Genomic DNA, 23,371 nt, shown 5'->3' with positions numbered 1-23,371 from the left:
AAATATGATGATCACTTCCGTTATGTATACACATTCTGAAAGAATAACCTGGTTAAAGATCTGTTGGGATACTAATCTCTTTGCTCAAAAGGTAGGATAATAGCTCAGAGAAAAGAGAAGCTAAAAGGAAAAGAGAAAGAGAAATTCCTCAACTTTCTCCTCATCCCCTTTTCCTTAAACCCATCCACTTCTCTAAAGACATGCCTCTTTTCTCAAGTACTAAAAAGATCTTATATCAAGAATCTTACTTCATCAACAACTTCCCTTCCTTTATTTTTAAATCCCCTCCAATTCTCCTTGATGTAAACCTGCCATAATCAAAATAAAACAAAAACAACAAAAATTCTTATAAACCACTTCTCCATTTTTCTCCTTCTTCTCACCAATAAACTTAGAAAAGCACTTTCCACTTACTCAATCTGTAACAAGCTGACTTCTGTCCTGATCACTGTAAACAACTGCATCAAAGACCTCCAAATACCAGACAAGTCTTTCAGTTCTCACTGTACCCAATCTTTGATAATAACTGATGATTATGATCTATTTCCTGAAATTGTCTTCTCTTGGTTCCTGCAATGATACCTGCCATGTGCAGTATGTGCCTTTTCTCCAACTTCTCTGGCCATTTCTGTTTCCTGTAGATTCTTCCTTGTCTGCTTAATCCTTAAATATTCAAGCTGTCTGGAATTCCCTCCTCCTGTTCTACACATTTAGCTTGTCCTGAGTAGACATCTACTCCTAAAGCCTCACCTAATTTTTCTGTTGACAATTTCTAAATCTCATATCTTCAGTCCCATTCTATCCTGAAAAACCTTCAGATCCTTTTTCTAATTGCTTACTCTCTATCTGGATTCTTCTAGCACCTTTAACTTAACTAACATCAAATTCTTCAAACTTCTTCCCTTCCTTCAGTAGTTCCTGACTTACTGCCATTCCTAGCTGACCATTTCTCAAACTAGAAATATGTGGTCCTTGATTCCTCCATCTTCCCTAACCCAGCAAATATTCACCAAACCCTGCTGTTTCTTTCTTTAAAACCCCCCAATATCACCAAAACCACTGCCTTACTTTGGGCTATTAGCTCCTCCACAATTACTAATAACTCCCTACTGATCTTCCTGTCACTAACTTCATAGCTTATTTAGTGCCCCTCCCCTCGTGCTGAGGACGGAACCCTTAGGTAAGAACTGTAATACTGAGTTGTAGTCCCAGCCTTTTATCCACTTTCAATTTACAATTAGAAAAATCTATTTTAGTCACTAACTTCTCAGTCTAAAGAACTGCAACAACAGATCCTAACACCTAGAGAAGTCATCTAAGAAGACCTCATTTTCACATTTTAATGCAAAAAAAAAAAAAAAAAAAAAGGTAAAATAATCTTAAAACTAATGCTACTTTTTGTTTGGGGGGGTATACTAGGGATTGAACCCAGAGGTACTTTACCATTGAGTACATCTCCAGCCACCACCACCACCCACCCTTTTAGACAAGCTCTTATTAACTTGCTGAGGCTGGCCTCAAATTTGCAATCCTCCTGCTTCTACCTCTGGAATCAGAGATCATAGACAAGCGCCACCACTCCTGGCATAACTGACATATTTTATAATCACTAACTATTCAAGTGGCAAAATATTCCCCATTTCCAACATATGAGAGTACTGGTGCACACACAGAAAATGACTATCAGCAGGCACTGGGAAAAATATTAGAGGAAATACTGAGGCATCTTTTATTCCCCTCGCCCAGCACTAAATCACTAAACAGTTTTAGGAGAGGATGGAGTACATAGTAAATGAAACACGTTCAGCTTATTTCCCAAAGTAAAAATCAAACACAACTTGTTCTTGCTAAGAATAAGCCCATGTTAGAGACCAGCAATGTTATATATTTTGATTCTTAGTTTTTTAAAATACTGTGTCATCAATACATTTGGTACAAAAATTGATACTGTGAAGAAAAATTCTGCTGTAAAATAAAACTCGGTGATTTGGAATCTACAAACCCCACCCCAAATGATCAGAATAAATTAATTCAGCAAGGTTGCAAAATATAATAGCAATAAACAGAAGTCAATTACATTTCTATACATTAGCAATAAAGATTCCGAAAATGAAATTAAGAAAAAAATCCATTTACAACAGTACCAAAAAAGAACAAAACACTTAGAACTAAATTTAACAGAAAAGAGACTTGTACAATGAAAATGACATAAAATCAGAAAAAAATTAGACTAGAAAGATATCCCATGTTCATGATGTTAACAATGCTAAAATGGCAATTCTCCCCCAAATCAATCTACAGATTTAATATGATGCCCATTAAAATCCCAGCTTGAAAAAAGTATGAAACCCCAAATAGCCAAACAATCCTAAAAGAACAAAACCTGAGGACTCACACATTCTAATATCAAAACCTATTACAAGGCAACAGTAATCAAGATGTAATGGTAGTATCATAGTATAGACATATAAATCAATGGAATAAAATTGACAATTCAGGTCAGGCATGGTGGCACATGCCTGTAATCCTAGCAGCATGGGAGATCGAAAATTCAAAACCAGCTTCAGCAAAAATGAGGCACTAAGCAACTCAGTGAGACCCTGTCTCTAAATAAAATACAAATTAGGGCTGGGGATGTGGCTCAGTGGTCGACTGTCCCAGAGTTCAATCCCCAGTACCACCACCAGCACCACCCCCCCCCCCAAAAAAAAAGAATTCAGAAAACAAACCCTTCCATGTCTGGTCAATTTATTTTTGACAAGACTGTTAAAATAGTACAATGGAGAAAGAATACTGTCCTCAGAAACTGGAACTACAAACCAAAGACTGAAGTTGGGTCCCTACCTCACATCATTCAAAAAATTAACTCAAATGGATCATGGGAAACTAAGTCAAAGAGCAAGGTAACCTCAATAATAAAACTGCATTTTTTTAAAACAATGTATCATGGACCTAAATGTAAGCACTAAAACTATAGAAGTTAAAGGAAGCATAGGGAGTAAATCTGTGTGACCTTGATAGACAATGGTTTCTAAGAGGCAACATTAGAAGCACAAGCAAAAAAAAAAAAAAAAAAAGTGGGGGGTGAGTAAACTGACTTCAAAATTAAGAACTTTTCTGCTTCAAAGGACACAATCAACAAAATGAAAAGATACAAAATGGAGGAAATGTTTGTAAATCATATTTTAGAGAAAGAACTTGTATCCAAAATATACAAAGAATTTTTGCAACAATAAAAAGACAACCCAGTTTTTTTAATATTTAATTTTTAGTTGTAGCTGAACACAATACCTTTAGTTAATTTATTTATTGATTTATTTTTATGTGGTGCTGAGGATTGAACCTAGGGTATTACACGGGCTAGGCGAGCACTCTACCACTGAGCCACAACCCCAGCCCTAAGACAACCCAGTTTTTAGTGTGTTGTCTTAGGAAACAGAATCTTATATCTTAAAAAACTAAAGAAGACCAAAGAAGCATTTATTATTTCCAATGAGTATGTGGAAATATGCTCAACCTCATCAGCTATCAGGGAATTGCAAATAGAAACAGCAAATACAACTTCCCACCCACCAGGATGATTATAATCAAAAAGACTTAATTGTCTTGGTGAAGACATGGAGAAATTAGAAATCTCATACTGGTGAGACTATGTAGGATGATTATAATCAAAAAGACTTAATTGTCTTGGTGAAGACATTGAGAAATTAGAAACCTCATACTGGTGAGACTATAGCATGGAACAGTCTTTAGAAAAGTCTGATAGTTCTCAAAATGTTTAAACACTAATTCCACTTCTAAATATGTATCCAAGAGAAATGAAAATACACCTCCACACAAATCCTGTAAGATTATTACAGCATTACTAACAAGTCAAAACAATATAAATGTCCATCAACTGACAAATAGACAAAATATGTATTTTCATACAATAAAGTATTGATACTTGTTACAACATGGATGTATCTTGAAAACATTAGGTCACATAAACGGAGTCAAACACAAGATCACATATTGTATGATTCCATTACATGAAATGTCCAGAATAGACAAATCTACAGGCACAGAAAGCAGATTGACGGTTCCAAGGGCTGAGGGAGAAGGGAATGAAGAGTGACTGCTATTAAATAGAGATTGGGGGTTTTTCTTTTTCTTTTTTGGCATAATGACAGTTATTTTGAAATTAGACAATGGTAATAACTGTAGACTCTGTGACTATGCTAAAAAAAAAAAAACACACACACACACAGAATTGCATGCCTTAAAAAGGTGGATGTGAGGAATGGGAGTGTGGCTCTGTGGTAGAGCACTAGACTAACATGTGAGAAAGTTTTGATTCTCAGCACTTCATATAAATAAAAAAGGCCCATTAGATATGAATTATGTATATATAAACATGGTAGTGAATTATATCTCAAGAGAACTGTTATTAAAAAAAACTATACAGTTGCTGGGCAAGGTGGTGCACAACTGTAATCCCAGTGATCCAGGAGGCTGAGGCAGAAGGATTATAAATTTGAGGCCAGCTAGGCACTGGGGCACATGCCTGTATTCCCAGGGGCTTGTAAGGCTAAGGAAGGAAGAATGGGAGTTCAAAGCCAGCCTCAGCAAAAGTGAGGCCCTACACAACTCAGTGAGACAGTCTCTAAGGAAAATACAAAGTAGGGCTGGGGATGTGGCTCAGTAGTCAACTGCCCCTGAGTTCAATCCCCAATACCACCACCCCCACCCAAAAAAAAACAATTAAGTTTGAGGCTAGCCTCAGCAATTCAGAAACACCCTGTCTTAAAATAAAAATAAAATAAAATTTAAAAAAGGACTGGGGATATAGCTCAGTAGTCCTCAGTACCAAAAAATAAAAATAAAAAGTTAAGATTTGTACATTTCAGAATGTGTAAATCTACCTTAAGATGTTTTTATAATAATAAAAACAAGGGCTGAGGATGTGGTTCAGGCGGTAGCGCACTCGCCTGGCATGCGTATGGCCCGGGTTCAATCCTCAGCACTACATACAAAAACAAAGATGTTGTATCCGCCGAAAACTAAAAAAATAAATATTAAAATTTAAATAATAATAATAATAAAAGCAATGGAGTGGAATGGGTAGAAGTACAGATAAAACAAGAACCAATAATGCTTATTAAGTTCATTATATTCCCCTGGTTCACTATGCATGTTTGATATTTTCCTTAAGTTTTGTTTTTTTTTTTAGTATAAAATTAACAGTAAACATTCCTAATCTCCATTTTCTGTTGTTTGTTGTTTCTTGACTTAGGAAACAGAATCTTAAATCTTAAAAAACTAGAGAAGACTAGAGAAGCATTTATTATTGTTATATGAAAATAGGTAAGTCAAAGACATGATATATGACAAAAATGAAGAATTCTTCATGTTAAAGTGAAAATTTGAATTGTTTGTTTTTTCTGGGGGGAGGGGAGAGAGGGTGTTGGGGATTTAACCCAAATACCCTTTGCCACTGAGCTACATCCCCCAGTTCTTTTTTTTTTTTTATTTTTTATGTTGAGACAGGGTCTAAGTTGCTTAGGACCTTTCTAAATTGCTGAGGCTGGCCTTGAACTTGCAATCCTCCTGTCATAGCCTCCCAAGTCACTGGAATTGCAGGCATGTGCCATAGCACCTGGCAAATTACCTCAATTCTAAGACAGTTCCTCATCCTTGGGTTCCTGTGGTCTCCATGCTTCATAGATTAATAATTCCTAATATATTGATGTAACAACCCCTAATTGATATGCCCCTGTTACATATAGCCACTTAAATTTTAGTTTTAATGAAATTAAATTATAATTCAGTTCTCAGTCTCACTGGTTACATTTTAATGTTCAATATTCACATGTGGCTAGTGGCTTATTGGAATAGCAGTAACAGAACACTGATGATCATTGCAGAAAGTATTATTATGTAATACTACTCTAATTAATAAGAAACATCCACAATTTTGTCCAATTTAGGGTTGTTGTACTTATTTCCCTATAACAAACAAACTTTCTTTAAGAACAGGGGAAACAAGCATGAATATCAACCAAGGAACGCAGTTCATGAAAGTGCAGACTGATTAAAATAGCAGTTAAATTCTACTTTACAAACCAGCAACTACAGATTTTGATCATGGCAACGCCTAAGAGGCCAATTTCCCCAATTGCTAAAAGAGTATCTAGAATATGAATAAATCAAACTGTTTTATCAAAAACCTAATGAAAAGGTCTATAATTCATGACATCAAAGAATTAATAAGGCTGGGATTGTAGCTCAGTGGTAAAGCACTTGCCTAGCACACTTGAGGCATGGGTTCAATTCCCCAGCATCACATTAAAAGAAAAAATAAATAAATAAATGAAATAAAAGTATTGTGTCCACCTACAACTAAAAATATTTAAAAAATAAAAACAGTTAATGACCCCTTGCAGAATACACAGAATAAAATTCTTCTCAGAACAGAGCTTTGAGGTAACATGCATAACTAAAAGAACTATTAAATTTGTTTTGTCTAGAAAAAAGGTTTAACTATTTCTATTCATTTAATCCTAAAACTGTGTGTGCATTTAATTTTGATAGGTTTAACTTTCCATTAATACCCATTAACAGTATAGGTATGCGCTATCAGGAAACAAGTGCATTCTCTTTTTTTTAATATTTTTAGTTGTAGATGGACACAATACCTTTATTTTATTTATTTATTTTTATGTGGTGCCCAGGATCAAACCCATTGCCTTACATATGTGAGGCAAATGCTCCACCACTGACCTACAAGCCCAGCCCAAACAGGTGCATTCTTAATTCAAATACTTAGAATATTTTTAGTACTTCAGAAAAAACTGAAGGTGAGCAGATTTTAAAACGTGAATTCAAATACATTTCTATATTTAGGAATCCCAAAACAACAAAAAAACTTCACCTTGTATTTCCTCTCAAGCCATCACTGCAAGTACTTGAGAGTGTAAATAACATTCCCAATACAAAACAGAATGCTTTATGTTAAGTAATTTAAAATCAACTCTTTTCTTACCTAAACTACTGGACACCTAAAGCCTTAGTCAAAATGGTTCCACTTAAATCATTGTCGAACCTCTGAAAAGGTCACATAAGAATTTAAGTACATCTTTTTTAATCCACAATAAATACTTTTAAATTCAACTGTCTTTGTAATTCACTGCCCCCCTCCCCCCAAAAAAGGAAATTCTCAAGAAAAAATAAAAACATGGAAATCAAAACCATCCTGTAGGCAAAGTAGTATACAGGAGGGTCACATGAAATAGATCTGAAGGAGAAAGTTACTACCACTAGAGCATCTGGAGTCAAATTAAATCAGCCACTATTTACATATTTCTAGCTCTGTACTGACCTCACATGGTGCTTTCCTGTATGTTAAGACACAGGTCTACCTGTGTTTTCATATTCGGATTAGTATTAGATGCTTTCTATCCTTAACCAAAGTTAAATGTTTTAAACACAGTAGTATTCTATAACCTTTCCCCATTATTCATGAACCCTCAATGTTCGTCAAAACACCCCGATAAATCCATCTGTTTCTGCTAATTGCTTCCAAAGAAAAACTCTAGCAACCAAGGACACCAGATTGTAAAACATGCAGTTAAGAGTTCTGGCATTACCCAACTACGTTGTTTAGAAATCTTGGCAAATTAGTTAAAATCCTTTAAACCGTAATTACCTCAGTTGTAAAACTGAATTCAATACAAATCCCAAGAAGGGATATGAATTAAATTTAACTGAACATTAGAAATGTCTCAGGTTTTCTTGTGCGCTCCAAATATAAGGTACCTCCCCCCATCTCATTTTCCCTTTCAGCTTTCAGGGTTTGCTTCCGGACTCCCCTTCAGTGTTCCCCTTATTCTCATACTATATCCAACCCATCCATTCGATCCCCCTCACTCCAATTCTACACAATTCTACCACCCTTAGCGCCCCCTAAGGTCCAAGGCAGCCCCTCCACTTGGTTCCCCCATCTCCTCCAGTCCCAATTTGCTAACGGCTCCTCACAGTTCCCCACCCCCTCGTCACCAGGTTCATCCTGCCCCTCCAACAGACTCCCGCCCCCAGGTTCCTTCCTGCCCTCCAAACGCAGCTTTCCCGTCTCAACGTTTTATCTTGTTCCTCCAACAGAATCCCCCAACGCCCTGCTCTTTCCTTTCGTCCCTATGCTTGTCCAACATTTAAATGACTATTCCTTCCCATCCATTCTTTTCAACATACACATAAATGCAAAGGCACCCACAGACAGAAGCCCCCCACCCCCACCTCGATCCTCCATCTTTCCCTTTTATACTTGCTTCCTTTCTTCCTTCTCTTTCCCCCACCCCCACCTCCTCCGGAAGAGTCGGTTCCCAGGCCAAGGTCTCACCTCATTCGGTCACTTCAGTGGTGCCAACCGCTTCATACAGGAAAATATAACCAATCACGTCCCCGTGGGCGCTTCCCCTGCGACTCCGAACACTTACTGGGTACCCGCCCCACCGGGAACCCCGCACATACGCACGCACAAAACGAGGTCCTCGGGGACGAGGGTTGTGGGTAGAGTGAGCCTTCCTATACCGGCCTCAAACACAGCCCACTTCGCTACAGCCCTTCGCCATTTTGGTTTCCCGCGGACTGCCGGTGCATTCTGGGAGCGCGGAGCTACTCCGGGGCCGAATGGCAGCTCTCCAGGGCCGCGGAGGGGCGGGGACTGCGCAGCGAGCGCGGAAGAACACCGCGCCCTGCGTCTTCGGCCGGGGCTGAACAAAGAAGGACTCTTTAACATTGCGGTAGCTAAGTCCTTCCGCCGCCGGTGCTAACACAATAGTGAACGCTGGGCTCCAGATCGTTGGTTGTGCTACGCTGTTTGCTTCAAAGGAAAGACTTGTGTCCGACATTTAGCATGCGTATTCTGTCCGGTAGAAATAGCTCAGTCCTCTATATATGATGCTGAGCAATTTTCCTTTCCGTGGAGAAAACCTTAGCTAAGACTCGGATTTTTTTTTTTTTTTTTTTTTTTTTTACGTTCTTCTTAAAGCCCAGTGTTAGAATTCTCTTCAGCGGGGAGGAGACCCGGGAGGTCAAAATTAAATTGTGTTCAAAGATTGCTCTTCAGTCCCAAACTCTAATTAGGAGCAGCTTATGTGGAAGATTTTCAGATTTTTCCCCTAACAATGAAAAAGCTTTTCTCCATTTACCTGCTTTTCAATCTTTCCTAATTGTAATGAAATCTGAAAATAATCTCGTGCACAGTGGTTTATTTTAAAGAATACAGAACTTTCATACTAGAACAGACACTTAGCCTACTGCCGACAGGGGTCCCAACTGACAAGCTGTGCGAGTGCATGCTATTCTCTTTCACTTAGGTTAAGATATAACCCAGCTCTTAATAGCCATGTGCAGGACCCTTATTTATAGTTTTGTTAAAATTTTTAAAATAATTTTATTTTTATATTATGTCACAGGAATAATGAATACATGTTTTTTGGTTTGTTTGTTTTTCTTTTTTTTTTTTTATTTGTAGATGAACACAATACCTTTATTTTATTTATTTTTATGTGGTGCTGAGAATTTAACACAGTACCGCCCTCACACATGCTAGGCAAGCGCTCTAACACCAAGCCACATCCCTAGCCCCTGTTTTTGTTTTTGTTTTTGTTTTGTTGTTGTTTTGTCTTGTTTTACTAAGAAAGTACCTCTTTGTGGCCTATCCTCCCTTTGCTCCTATTTTGAAAGGCATTCCTTCAGCCTATAAAAATTTGGCACATAAGCATGTTCGTTTTATCAATATTTTATCCACCATCATTACTGTTTCACTATGAGTTTTAAATTGCATACTATTCTAAGTAGTGTTATGAAATTTCACACTTTCCAACTGTCCTGCCCTAAATGTGACTCGTCCCTTTGCACAGCGTATCTATTTGATCTACATTACCTGCCCATTCATTAGTCACTTAGTGTGTCAGTCATCAGATCTGTTGTCATGGTTTTGCAGAACTTATTTAATAGTGACTCCCAAGTACAAGAGTTATGATACTGGCAATTTTATATGCCAAAGAGAAACTACAAAATGTTTCCTTTAACTGAAAATGGGGGCAGAAAGAAAGAAAAAAAGCTGAGGTTGCAAAAAATCTACAGTACACTAAGATATTTTGAAAGAGTAGGAAGGAGAGGAAGAGAGCAACCTCATTCACACGGTTTTTATTACAGTTTATTGTAATAATTTAATTATTAGTTATTGTTAATCTGTTACTAATAAATAAATTAAGCTTTATCATTGGTATGCATGTATGGGAAGAAACATGGTACATATAGGATTTAGTACTCTAGAAGATTTTAGGAAGTCCCCAAGGAAGCGAAAGCCGTGTGTCTTGGAATATATTCCCTCCAGTTAAGAAGGGACCACTTGGGTTGGAGCTGTGGCTCAGCTCAGCGGTAGAGTGCTCGCCTAGCACCCGGAAGGCTCTGGTTTCCATCCTCAGCACCACACAAAATAAATAAATAAAATAAACATTAAAAATAACTTATGAGTCAACAAAGACACCATCATAATAAAAGTTACTCACAAAAATTAAAAAAAAAAAAAAAAGGGACCACTGTATTTGAGTTTCTGAGACTGGAATGACTATCTCTGAGGTACTGAATCCCTAAAGATGTAGAAATTAGGACTACTTGACATAATGTTAAGGACAATTACGCCAAATGTTCTCTAAAATTGATGATGTATGATTAGGCATAGGTACATAGCAAACTTAATTATTTTGTGAAATATCTTTTTTTGGGGGGTGGGGGTTTGAACCCAGGCAGGGCGACTTTACCACTGAGCTATATCTCCCATCCTTTTTATTTATTTATTTATTTATTTATTTTGAGACAGGGTCTCACTAAATTGCTGATATTGGCCTTGAATTTGTGATTCTCCTGCCTCAACCTCCTGACTCACTGGGATTACAGGAGTACACCATCATGCTAGGTTTGTATCTGCTTAAGTCAAAAATTTCTCTAACCAATCTAGGAGCAGCATTGAAGACAAATTTATGAGAAATTATGTCAAAATAAAATTGAGATAAAATGAAACTTGAAAGGTATCAAATACAGTGAGGCTAAAGACAGATGTAAACCATTAGGACTATTATTCTGAGAAGCAGAATGAAAATATATGATCAAAGTATTTAAACTATTAAATGGTACTGGATAAAATACTAAATTATAATGAAATATTGTTGAGATAGAACATCTAACACTTTAGATTCCTTAATGACTACAATAAACAGTGACTAGTGTTTTGCAACCATTACCACAATTCAGTTTTAGAGCATTTACATTACACACCCCCAAATTCATTATGCCCATTTACAGTCAATCCTCCTTCCCACCCTCAATCTGCTATTTCTATAAATTTGCCTTTTCTGGCAATTTCATGTAAATGAACTCATACATTTTAGTCTTTTGCATCTGGCTTCTTTCACTCATGTTTTTGAGGTTCATTCATGTTTTACCAGTTAGTATTTCTTTCCTTTTTATTGTTGACTAGAACTCCATTGTATGGCTATACCACATTTTTATTTATTCATTCAGTTGAAGGACATTTGAATTATTGAATCATTTCTAATTTTGTACTATTGTGAATAAATCTACTTTGAACACTTATGTACAAGTCTTTATGTACACATTTGTTTTTATTTTTCTTGAGTCCTAAAAAAGGAGTTGCTGAGTTACATGGTAAATTTTATTTTATTTATTTACTTTTTGGTATGGGGATTGAACTCAGGGGCACTCAACCACTGCACCACATCCCCAACCCTTTTTTTGTATTTTATTTAGAGACAGGGTCTCACTGAATTGTTTAGTGCCTTGCCATTGCTGAGACTGGCTTTGAACTTGGGATCCTCCTGCCTCAGCCCCCTCTCCCTGCTCCCCCCCCACACACCCGCCAGCCACTGGGATTACAGCGTGCACCACCATGCCCGGCTTGCATAGTAAATTTTTGTTTAATTTTTAACTTTTTTTTTTTTTATACTACACATTGAACCCAGGTGCACATTACCACTGATCTACATCCTCAGCCCTTTTTATTTTTTGAGACCGGTCTCACTTATCTGGTTAGGACCTTGCTAAATCACTGAGGCTGGCTTTGAACTTGTGATCCTCCTGCCCTCAGCCTCCTAAACCACTGGGATTAAAAGCATGCACTATCATGCCTGGCCTTTGGCCAATTTTTTAAAACAGGCTTTTTAAAAAATATTTTTTTTTAGTTGTAGTTGGACACAATATCTTTATTTATTTGTATGTGGTGCTGGGGAATGAGCCCAGGGCCTCACCCATGCTAGGCAAGCTCTTTACTGCTGAGCCACAACCCTAGCCCCTGGCCCAATTTTTGACTGTGATATTTGTTTTCTTATATCAAGTTTCATTTTTTAAATATTTTTTGGTTAGAATTCCTTTATCAGATACAGGATCTGTGGATATTTTCTCAGTCTCTTTAACTTTATTTTGTAGTACTGGGGATTAAACTTTGGGGCGCTATACCACAGAGCTATACTCCCAGCTCTTCTTTTAAATTTTGAGACAGAATTTCACTAAATTGCCCACGCTGACCTCCAACTTGCAGTCCTTAATCTCTTAGCATGTGAATATTCAATTGTAGAAATAAACTTTTGTTGTGATTATGTATTTTAGTGTACTCTGATACAATCTAGATGTATCATGCACAATCAGCACATGCTAGGCAAGTGCTCTACCACTGAGCCACAACCCCAGCCCACATTCTGTGTTCTTATTGAATTTTGTTTCATTGATCTGTGTCACATTTACCACCCAGTTGTGCTAGGGCAGTGGGATAGGTTGCCAAGAGACCAAGGACCACACCAGAAATAAGATATGAGATAGAAGGTTTACTGAGAAATACTTACAAGGAGGTGTAGTGCCACTGGCTGGGTAGATGCTTTTTCAAAAAGACCAGTGGTGATGGACTGGACAGGTGTACTTCTGTTTCATGCAGTGCCTCCAGTACTTCTCCAGAAAGTAGAGCCTCCTATGCCTCTCTGAGCTTTGTCTAGGAGGGGCCACCTGGATAAGCACTTCCTTCTTCTGACCCACATCAGTTACTGTAGAGAGGGGTTTTTTGTTTTTGTCTTTTTGGTACAGGAAATTGAACTCAGGGGCACTTGACCAGTGAGCCACATCTCCAGCCCTATTTTGTGTTTTATAGAGACAGGGTCTCACTGAGTTGTTTAGGACCTCACTGTTGCTGAGGCTGACTTTGAACTTGAGATCCTCCTGCCTCAGCCTCCCTTAGCTGCTGGGATTACAGGCGTGTACCACTGCACCCAGCACTATTCTGTATTGTTAACATGCCTATAAAAATATTATCAGGTTATAAGGCAATTTTCATTCTTGCAGGCCCCTTGAGGCAGCTGTATCTTTGACCTGGTGCATGTCTTCTTTTCTCAGATCAGATTCTGAAATGAAGGTACTGATCTGTACATCATACATCATCTTGCCTCTTGCCTCTCTCAGTTCTCTCTCTTTTTTTTTTTTTTTTTGTATAGATTGGAGGGGTTATAATTTATTGTTTGTATAGACATGAACTCTGGAAAAATATACAAGAAAAAATGTAAAATCAATTATCTGGCCTCACTTAATTCTACTTCCCACCTGTCTCTCCTTCACTTTCAATAACAAGTGACTAACTGGAGACTTTTACAGGTACTCTTAGAGGCCTTGATTCATGTTGATGTATTCATGTTAAAAAGAATCTCCTGGGTTGGGCTTGTGGCTTAGTGGTAGAGTGCTTGCCTAGCATGTGTGAGGCACTGGGTTTGATCTTCAGCACCACATAAAAATAAATAAATAAATAAAGATATTGTGTCCATATACAATTAAAAATATTTTAAAATAATATTAATAATTTTCTGCTATAGCTATACTATTGGAAGCTGCCTTATGGTACACCTGCTGTTGTAAAGAGTCATCTCAAAGCATAGACTCCAGACCAACAGTATCAGCATCACCTGGGCAATTTAGAAATACAAATTCAGAGATGAACTCCACATCTACCACATCAGAATCCCCAGGAGTACAGCTTGCAATCTGTGCATTGATTAGCCTTCCAGGAGATTCTGATTGCTCTGGATTCTAATAGCCCCTGCCCAAGGGTTCCTGCTTCAGCCATGGCCCCACAGGCTATGTGTTAGTCCACCACCTGCGGCTGTGTGGTAGGGGGTAACTAGAAGGCCTTTCTGCATCACGTTCTGGCTAGGTGGCCTGGATTTCCTTTCAGTTTCCTCCTCTGGAAAGGAAGGTTGAAAACCCTACTTGATCCTGCTTCCCTCCCTGGTTTGTTTGCAAATAAGATGCGATCTTGCACCTAAATGTTAAATGCATAGCATCAGGGATATGCTAGAGAGATATGCAAATAATTAATCTTTTTGTACTTAATAGTAAGGATTCGGTCTCTGTTCTTACCACCCTATCCATCCAACCCTTGAGGGTAATGGGTTCTCAGATGTCATATAAACCCTGCCCAGTGTCCCTTCTCCCTCTTCACTTCTATTTTTGAGATCCTTTGGGTCCTTGCTCCATCTTCCAGCACATTCTGTGACGGATGGCACCCCTGTTCCATCCCACCCTGCTGGGAGCACTACCCTTTAAAGTTGCTTTCAGCTCTGAAGTTCTAAGGTTTTGTGTCTTACAAGGTTCTAGGATCCACACCAAGTCTTCTTGTTTATTAACTGATCTAATTGTCATGCCAGCCCTATAAGCTATATAGCAAATATGGTTGGTGGACCCTTCTCCATTCTCTTTATCAGAGCAGGCTCCTCCCAGGCTGGCAGCCATGAATGAATGTTGCAGGTAAATGGATGGAGTTGGAGAATATCATGCTAAGCGAAGTAAGCCAATCCCAAAAAACCAAAGGACAAATGTTCTCTCTAATAAGTGGATGCATAATGGAGGTGCAGTGCGTGGGGAGAATGAAGGAACTTTGATTGGACAAAGGAGAGGGAAGGAAGGGGAGGGGAAATGGAGGTAGAATGGTGGAATAAGATGAACATCATTACCCTAGGTACATGTATGACTGCACATGTGGTGTGACTCTACATCGTGTACAACCAGAGAAATGAAAAGTTGTGCTCCATTTGTGTACAATGAATTGAAATACATTCTGCTATCATGTATAACTAATTAGAATAAATTAAAATACTAAAAAAATATTTTTTAAATTCACTTTTCAGCACTTGGACCACTTACTGAATTCTTGACTTATGTCTCTATAGCTTACCAACTATTTTATATTATAACAATGATGAATGTCTACACTATAACAAATAATTACCCAAATTACCCACATAAATTCCATGACTATGAACAACAGCATTGATCTCCAGATACTGACAGAAGGGTATGGGTCTTTCTGTGTCCCAAAGTGGCTGCTTTATGGCACTAGCAGAGTAGCACAGTTTACAATACAGCAAGTAACATCCCCTCAGTTCTTAATCATCCACATATTTTAATGATCCATTTGTCATTCCCCTCACCTTAGAAATTTTGAATTTATCTTTTTTCTGATTACAGCCTTGTTATTACATATTCATACATGCACACAATATAACAATGTAATTTGGTCAATATCATTCTCCAGTATTTCCTCTTTCTCTCCCCCACAAGTACCAATTTATTTATTTATTTTTTTAATCGTCAATGGACCTTTATTTATATGTGGTGCTGAGAATCGAACCCAGTGCATCACACATGCTAGGCAAGTGTTCTACCACTGAGCCACAACCCCAGACCCCCAATTTCTTTTTGTTATTGTTATTGGACTGGGGATTGAACTCAGAGGTGCATTACCACTGAGCTACACCCCTAGCCCTTTTATATTTTTATTTTGTGACAGGATCTTGCTACGTTGCTGAAAGCTGGTCTTTAACTTGCAGTCCTCCTGCCTCAGCCTCACAAATTGCTGGGATTACAGCTATGTGCCACTGAGCCTGGCTAAATACTAACTTCTTAACGCCCTCCAGGTTTTACTTTATTAGCTGAATCTTCCTGTAGACTGGGATTCCTATTTAATTGCCTTGAACTTGAGTGAAATCTAAGAGATTAAAAAGAAGTTTTAGTGACTCCCCAGATATATACTAAAAATTGCTTTCTAAAAGTGTCAAACTGATTTACAATGTTCCAATATATAAGTATTGATTTCATATATCCTTTTCCTATACACCTAAGATATTAAATACATAGCTATCACCTTTGTTATAGTTAAATTTGCAATATTCCCAAAATTCTGTATTCAAAATTCAATATTCTCATCTGTTGAAAGAATGGTCCCCAATGCGGCAAGATTGAGAGATGGAGCTTTTAGGCTATGATTGGATCATGAGATCTCTGACTTAATGAACTACTGGGAGGTGGGGCATAGTCAAAGAAGTAGGTCACTGGGAGCAGGAAGGGTTTGTTTTCTGCTTGGTTCCTTCTTCTCCACCACCCTTCTTCTGCCCCCAACCCTCATCCCTCTACTTCGTAGATGCCATGAGATGGAAGATTTTCTCTGCCATTTGTTCCACCAGAATACTTCTAACTTGGAGCTGATTTTGGACTGAAAACCTTGAAACGGTCAGCCAAAATAAATCTTTCCTCCTCTAAGTTGTTTTTGTCAGGTATTTTGTTCACAGTGATGAAAAGCTAACTAACACCACCTTGATTATGAGGTCTACAAAAATAATCAATGAAGAAATGACCCTAATGCCCAAGGGTCATTCATAACCCCTCTACCCAGACAGAACCTTCCTTTACTTAGACTAAAAGTTTAAATACTAAAGCTAAAATACTAAACTTTCCTGAAATGAAAACTGGCCAGATTAAATAAATCCAGCTTAATTAATTTATTTATATAATGCATGTGTGTGTGTATGTGTGTGTACAATATTTGTACAGAATGAGAAGGAAAGCTGCTTCTATAGAGTTTTAGAAAAATACTTTTGACTAGCATACCCATTTAGGCTCTTACTCTTTGTTCATAATCCTTTTCCCTTTTCATGCCTGAAACATGAATGTAATGCCTAGACTAACAGCAGCTATCTTGTGATCATGAGGACAAAAGTCACATACCAATGATGCTAAAGCAGAAAATAGGAGAGTCCAGCATTGTTAACATCCTTGAAAATTGTATTAATCCTGAATTCCTGAACTTTTTGTTTCATAAGCCTTGACAAATTGCTTAAATTTCTTTGTTTTATTTCCTGATTGTTTCAATGTAGGTTAATAAGAATATTATTATATCTACATCATAGGCTTGTAAAGATAAAATTATTAATTCATGTAAGCATCTAGAACTATGCCTGGCACATAATAAATGTATGTTATTTTATAATTAACAAATAAACTATAAAACAAATAAATTCCTATCTTTTTAATCCATCATAGCCATTTTTCTGTTATTTTCAGCCAAATTATTATTATTTTTTTTTGCACACAGGAGGGTGAGTGTTTCTGGGGATTGAAACCAGGGCCACTTAACCACTGAGCTATATTCCTAGGCCTTTTTATTTTTAGATAGGGTCTTGCTAAGTTGCTGAGGGCCTAAGTTGCCCAGGCTGGCCTCAGACTTGAATTCCTCCTGACTCAGCCTCCTGAATCATTGGGATTATAGCCATTTTGGAAGTCAGTTTGCCAGTTTCTTACAAAGGTAAACATACATTTCCCATGGGGTCCATCACTTACATTCCATGGCATTTACCCCAACTAAAGAAAAGGGAGCGGCTCTGTTAGAACATTTGTGTTTAAATGGAAGAGTGAGGGGGCTGAGGATGTGGCTCAAGCCTGGAGTGCGTGCGGCCCGGGTTCGATCCTCAGCACCACATACAAACAAAGATGTTGTGTCGGCCGAAAACTGAAAAATAAATATTAAAAAAAAAAATTCTCTCTCTCTCTCTCTGTTAAAAAAAAATCCTATTGAAAAAATAAATAAATAAATGGAAGAGTGAACTTTAGACATTTCTTTTAGAAAACAGGTGACATAGCACAGTCATTTGAAAATTAGTTGAGAGCACTATTCATTATGAACCAGGAGTAAGGATGAGTCACAGAGGCAAATGGTATTGTTACTCCAGCACAAGGTGGTCAGGAAAGCTAGTGGCACTGTGAATGAACAAAAAGATATGGCTCCAGCAGACCTTTGGAAAGAGAGAAAGTATAACAGAAACTGATCAACAACCATGGTTTATCATTAAAAGAAGAGGTAGCATCAAGGATGAAAAACTGAAAATGATATTGTAGAAAAGAGAGCTTGGAAGAAGCTCTTGAAAGCTTCTTGAAAAGAAGCTACTTTTCAGAAGATGATGACTTTGTTCTGGATATACTATTCTTATTTTCAATACTCAGAATTTGAGATACAGTAAGGTATCCAATTAGAACTATTCCAAACTGGGAGAAAGGGCCTGGAGTTCAGATAAGTGAGAGGGTAAAGAAGCATATTTGAAAATAATTAACATAAGTTTTAATGTATGTTAATATTTTATTAACATAAATCTTTAAAGTGAGAATGAAACCAAGAACCTGGAGAATAGCAAGTGATGAAATGACCCTTAGGCTAGACCACAGATAAGCAGGAGGAAGAAAAGCAGAAGCCAATAAAAATAACAGAAGGTTTGGGGGTGTAGCCTAGTGGTAGAATGTTTGCCTAGCATGCACAATGCCCTGGGTTAAATTCCCAGTACTGCCAAAAATAGATAAATAAATGTCAAAGTTAAAAAGTAAGTAAGTAAATAAATAAATAAAAATAACAGAGAAGAATGTGTCATAACTTAATAGTGTTACAAAGAGCTGGGAGGTACAGCTCAACAGTAGAGCACTTTCCTACCATGCATGAGGTCCCAAATTTGATCTCCAGTACCACAGTAATAATAATAGAAGCATTCAGAAAAATTCCCATTTCCACTCTCTTTCAGGGCTTCAGGATAACTCAGATTTTTATTCCAATTAATAAAAAAGTTCAGAGTTTTGTGAAAGTTAGTACTAAAAAGTATCTCTGATTCAATTTAACATTTACTGAATATTTCTCTCTTATTCCCATTTTCTCTGATTGATCTTCTCTCAGTGAAAACATTAAGAAACTGGCAAACTTTACTTTGAGTCTTTTGGAAACACTGTCTCTAGGAATACTGAAGTACAGTTACCCTGAGACCACCACAAGGCCAAAGTTATATATAGCTACTCCAATTGAGTCTCAGCTGGGCATAACTTTGCAGCCATCCATGCCAAGGTATAACACAGAGGTGAACTGATTCTTAATCCTCCAAATAGTCATCTGTTTGCTAAAACACAAGCAAATGGACTTATCAGCCCCACATGGAAAAGAATCATCCAGCTGATCTATGCCCCAATTACTGACTCATAAAACTTTTAGGTATAGGGCTGGGGATGTGGCTCAAGTGGTAGCGCGCTCGCCTGGCATGCTTGCGGCCCGGGTTGGATCCTCAGCACCACATACAAACAAAGATGTTGTGTCTGCCGAAAAAAACTAAAAATAAATAAATATTAAAAAAAAACTTTTAGGTATAATAAAATTATTTTAAGCAACTTTTTAAAATAATTTATTATGCAACAATAGATAACTGGAATACCTAGTAAATATGTGCATATTTTTCTCTCTTGAATATCAATTTATTCATCTATAAAACAAAGGAATGACTAGATGATCTGAGTTTCTTCTTGCTTGAAATTACTGACTTTATTCCTTGTCTAGTGACTCACCTGAAACTAAAGCACTTTCATATGTTAAAAGAAAAAAAATTAATCATCTAAACATATCAGGGATCCTGACATAGTGAGGACTTTGAGATTTAAATACAAAGGGAGAGTGATTCCTAGGATTCTGATCAGCTGCAGGACAGGGCAGACCCCCAGAGCCACGGGGTTCGCCTTCCTGAAAGATGTTGGGGCCCACGCTGCAGCGTGGTCTTCCAGGAGGGCAGAAAATTACTACAAAAACAAACAAACAAACAAAAAAAACCTTACAAACCAACTCCTGGATACTGGGGCAAAGTTTTAAAAAAACTTTTAACAAGCAAGTAACTCAGGTTGTTTTCAAAGGTGGGTACCCGTGCTCTGGGTGGGAAAAAGTTTTTATGTGCTGCATGTATATTCCCATAAGATCCAAGACTGAGTCGCACAGTCTATTAATTGTATCAAAGGCCCTGCTGTAGTCCCTGGAGAGTGACTGGCAGAGGAGCCCCTTCGAGGGTGGTGAGGCTAAGTGCAGCCAGAGCGCATGCGGTGCAGAACAATAGCACGTTGAGGAGTGCTGTTCCCTGCTGCCAACACGAATGAGCTCTTGCCATGCCTGATGAGGAGGAAGTGTAGGTGTATGCAACCCAAAGATTTTATCCCTAAAACACCAGAAAAATGACAAAAGACTTCAAAAGAAATTTGAGAAAATGACTGAAGAACTACAAAAGCAAAAGACAACTCTAGATAATGATGTACCTGTTCTCTTATTTGAATCTCATGGCTCATTGAAATATATATAGTCCCACAACTAAAAATTAGTGGTCACCGCAGCACAATGGAGAAGAAATTACAAGAGATGAAGGAGAAGAGGAAAAAGTCTTTCCTCTACCTCTTCCCAGATGACTGAGCAGTCTCATAAGAATCCAGATAACTGTGCGGGAAGCATCTTTGAACATTTCACATGATTCTTTGTGTTCAGATGATTCCTGTTCTGGTGGTTTACACACATCTTTGGATGATCTCTGTGGAAAATCAGGATGTGAAAACCAGGGAAGAAAATTGGAAAGGACTGTTAGTGGAATTAGAAGTGATATGTGCACATCCTCATGTGTTAAAAACAGCACTTATTTATCAGCACCGTCCAGTAACCTCCATCAGTTGAGCCCTTAGAGATCCATGAATTATCATCTTTCAAAAGAGGAAAAGGTGAATTGGCGGAAAGACACTATAGGAGAAGTAGTCACCCCAGACAAGAGGCTAGCAGAGGGCGTATCTGAGATGTTTGAGAAATACAGCTGGTCTTCTACAATGTCTACAGCAAAAGATTGCCTTTTGGAGTATTCAAGGCCCTGGAATTTCACAGCAAAGAGAAAAAGAACATCACCTCCAGAAGACCAGCTGAAGAGAAAGAGGCTCAGCCTGAAGCCTGTTTCTCCCAGGCTGCAGCTCAGGTTGGAGCAGAGACTGCGGCCGGCAGCCAGGCCTGCCACTTCCACTCTTGATCATGGGGAGTCCTATGAACACTATTTCTCACCTGACAACCTGAGGAAAAGGGTTGAGAGCAGCTTAATCCTGGATCTCCACCACTATCAAGTCCTGCTCAGCTCGGCTGCAGAAGTTTTTCTAAGAGGGAGAAAACAAGCATTAGAAATGTTTGATTTTTCCTGCATTGGTGAAAACCCCAGATCAGTCCATATGACTCAGTTAACAGCAAAATCTTGCTCTGGACTTCAGAAACCTGCAAAATGTGAACAGAACACAAATTCCAGTTGCATGGCTGCGGAGGAGACCCCCATGCTGAAAACAGCCAGGGGTGTGCTGGGTAGCTGAAGACACTTCCCCAGGTGGAAGCTCTGCTTGACCAGAAGGACAGGAGGGTGACTTCTGTCCTCCCAAGAGAAGCAGAGAAGATGTGGGAGGATCCCTCTGTTGAAAAAGCAGGCAGAAAGAAGACTCCACTTCCACTTCCAGGGAGTGAAATATCAGAAGTATCACTATTACATATCTTTCCCTTGAGTATAAATTCCCCAGAATTATCTCACTAAAAACATTAACTTAATTTTCCATATTTTAAGCCTACTATTTATATCTCAACTTTTTCAATAAATGTCAAAAAAACATTGTATATTAAGCTTAGCATGTTTTCAAACTATGTAGAATCATGTTGACTCCAAAGTAAATGTGAAATAGTTTGCACATGGACTGTTTTGGTAGTTCAGAACACCATGCTCCTAAAACCTATACTCTTATTCTCAGTTTTTATCTACTGTATTTTTAAGTGTTTGAATAGCTTTTAATGAGATGTACACATAAATTAAGTGGAAGAAAACTAGTTCCAAACAGTGTGTCACAATTTAAATCTCAGTGTTGACAGGAGTGGAGTGGTCTTTGGAGCAGACCTGGCTCTTGTCCCAGGGCTGAGCTCTAAGAGTCCCCAGCCCTGAGCTTCAGGCTTAAATAGGAGAGGATAAGGGGCCAGCACTGGTTGGCTTCCTGGGACTTGGAGACATTAGAATTTGGTAAGTGTGGGTGTGGGCTATCACACAGGTATGCAGGCAGCACCTGTGTGACTTGTTCTGACTCAGATGGGAACGATCTGTGTGCCCTGATGTAAGGCATCTTCTAGACTCTTGTGCCTCTTTTTGTATCATCACCAAGAGACAAAATCATTCAATTCAGGCTGGGGTTGTGACTCAGTGGTAGAGCCCTTGCCTAGCATGTGTGAGGCATTGGATTTGATCCCCAGTACCATATAAAAATAAATAAATAAAATGAAGGTATTGTATTGTGTTCATCTACAAGTAAAAGAATTTTTTAAATATTTAGTTAGTTAGTTAGTTGTAGTTGGACATAATACCTTTATTTATTTATATGTGGTGCTGAGGATTGAACCCTGGGCCCCACACGTGCTAGGCGAGCACTCTACCGCTGAGCCACAATCCCAGCCTGTAAAAAGTTTTTTTAAAAAATCATTTGATCCTAGAGTAAGAAGAGACTTCCATGCTGTGTAGCCCAACCTAACCTCTTACTTGCATAATAATTGAGTCTCATATATGTCTTAAATGTTCAATGTCAGCCACTGGGACTCAGGTAAACCATCTCTTGGGGAATCTACCATAGGGAATCCTTGGAGCCCTTAGTTAAATGGACACTGCACTCCTGCCAGAGCTGTGAGCAGGAAAGACTGATCCACAGCAAACTAGGCCTCTCCAGATCTTCCATGCTGAAATAAAGTCTTTTCAGTTCCTGAAAATAATACCTCTCTCTGATGCCAGAGTAGGGGGTAAGGAGAAGGGTGGGATGGGAAGGTGGTAAATGAGAAGGTGGGGCAGCAAAGAGATGAAAGCTGAGGCTTCAGAGATGAGGGCAGAGGGGGCTCCTGTGACAACTGAAAAGTAGTGAATCTAGAGAATAAGTACATTGAAAGCAGAAGCAAAATTGGCATGTAGATGAAGGTGGTTCTCAGCCTAGTGGGGAGGAAGAGAAAATCTATCAAAAGCCCATCTCTTGGTGGTCAGTGGTTATGTTCACAAAATATAAATCCTCTCTTTCTTGCATTTCTGAATTGTATGCATAGGTACTGTGGGTTTTTATGGTGTCTCATATCCCAAAGTCTACACTGAAACTCTTGGGTAGGAGTCAAGAATGCACA

At 38.3% G+C, this 23,371-nt stretch overlaps 1 protein-coding gene and 1 pseudogene across 1 annotated transcript in view; one reads left to right on the top strand and one right to left on the bottom strand.

Annotated features, from left to right (window-relative positions):
* Mtf2 (metal response element binding transcription factor 2) overlaps positions 1–8,606 on the bottom strand; it is a 61,206-nt gene extending 52,600 nt beyond the window's left edge. The window contains exon 1 of the mRNA XM_027935151.2: positions 8,378–8,606. Within this exon, the coding sequence (XP_027790952.2) occupies positions 8,378–8,382 (5 nt within the window). The 5' untranslated portion in view covers positions 8,383–8,606. The remainder of the gene's footprint in view (positions 1–8,377) is intronic.
* A 6,747-nt stretch (positions 8,607–15,353) lies between these two features.
* On the top strand, positions 15,354–21,549 carry LOC114092571 (microcephalin-like; annotated as a pseudogene).
* The last annotated feature ends 1,822 nt before the right edge of the window (positions 21,550–23,371 follow it).

This window comes from Marmota flaviventris, chromosome 10, assembly GCF_047511675.1.
Source record: "Marmota flaviventris isolate mMarFla1 chromosome 10, mMarFla1.hap1, whole genome shotgun sequence".
NCBI classification, from domain to species: domain Eukaryota; kingdom Metazoa; phylum Chordata; class Mammalia; order Rodentia; family Sciuridae; genus Marmota; species Marmota flaviventris.
This window is presented reverse-complemented; position numbering and strand designations above follow the sequence as displayed.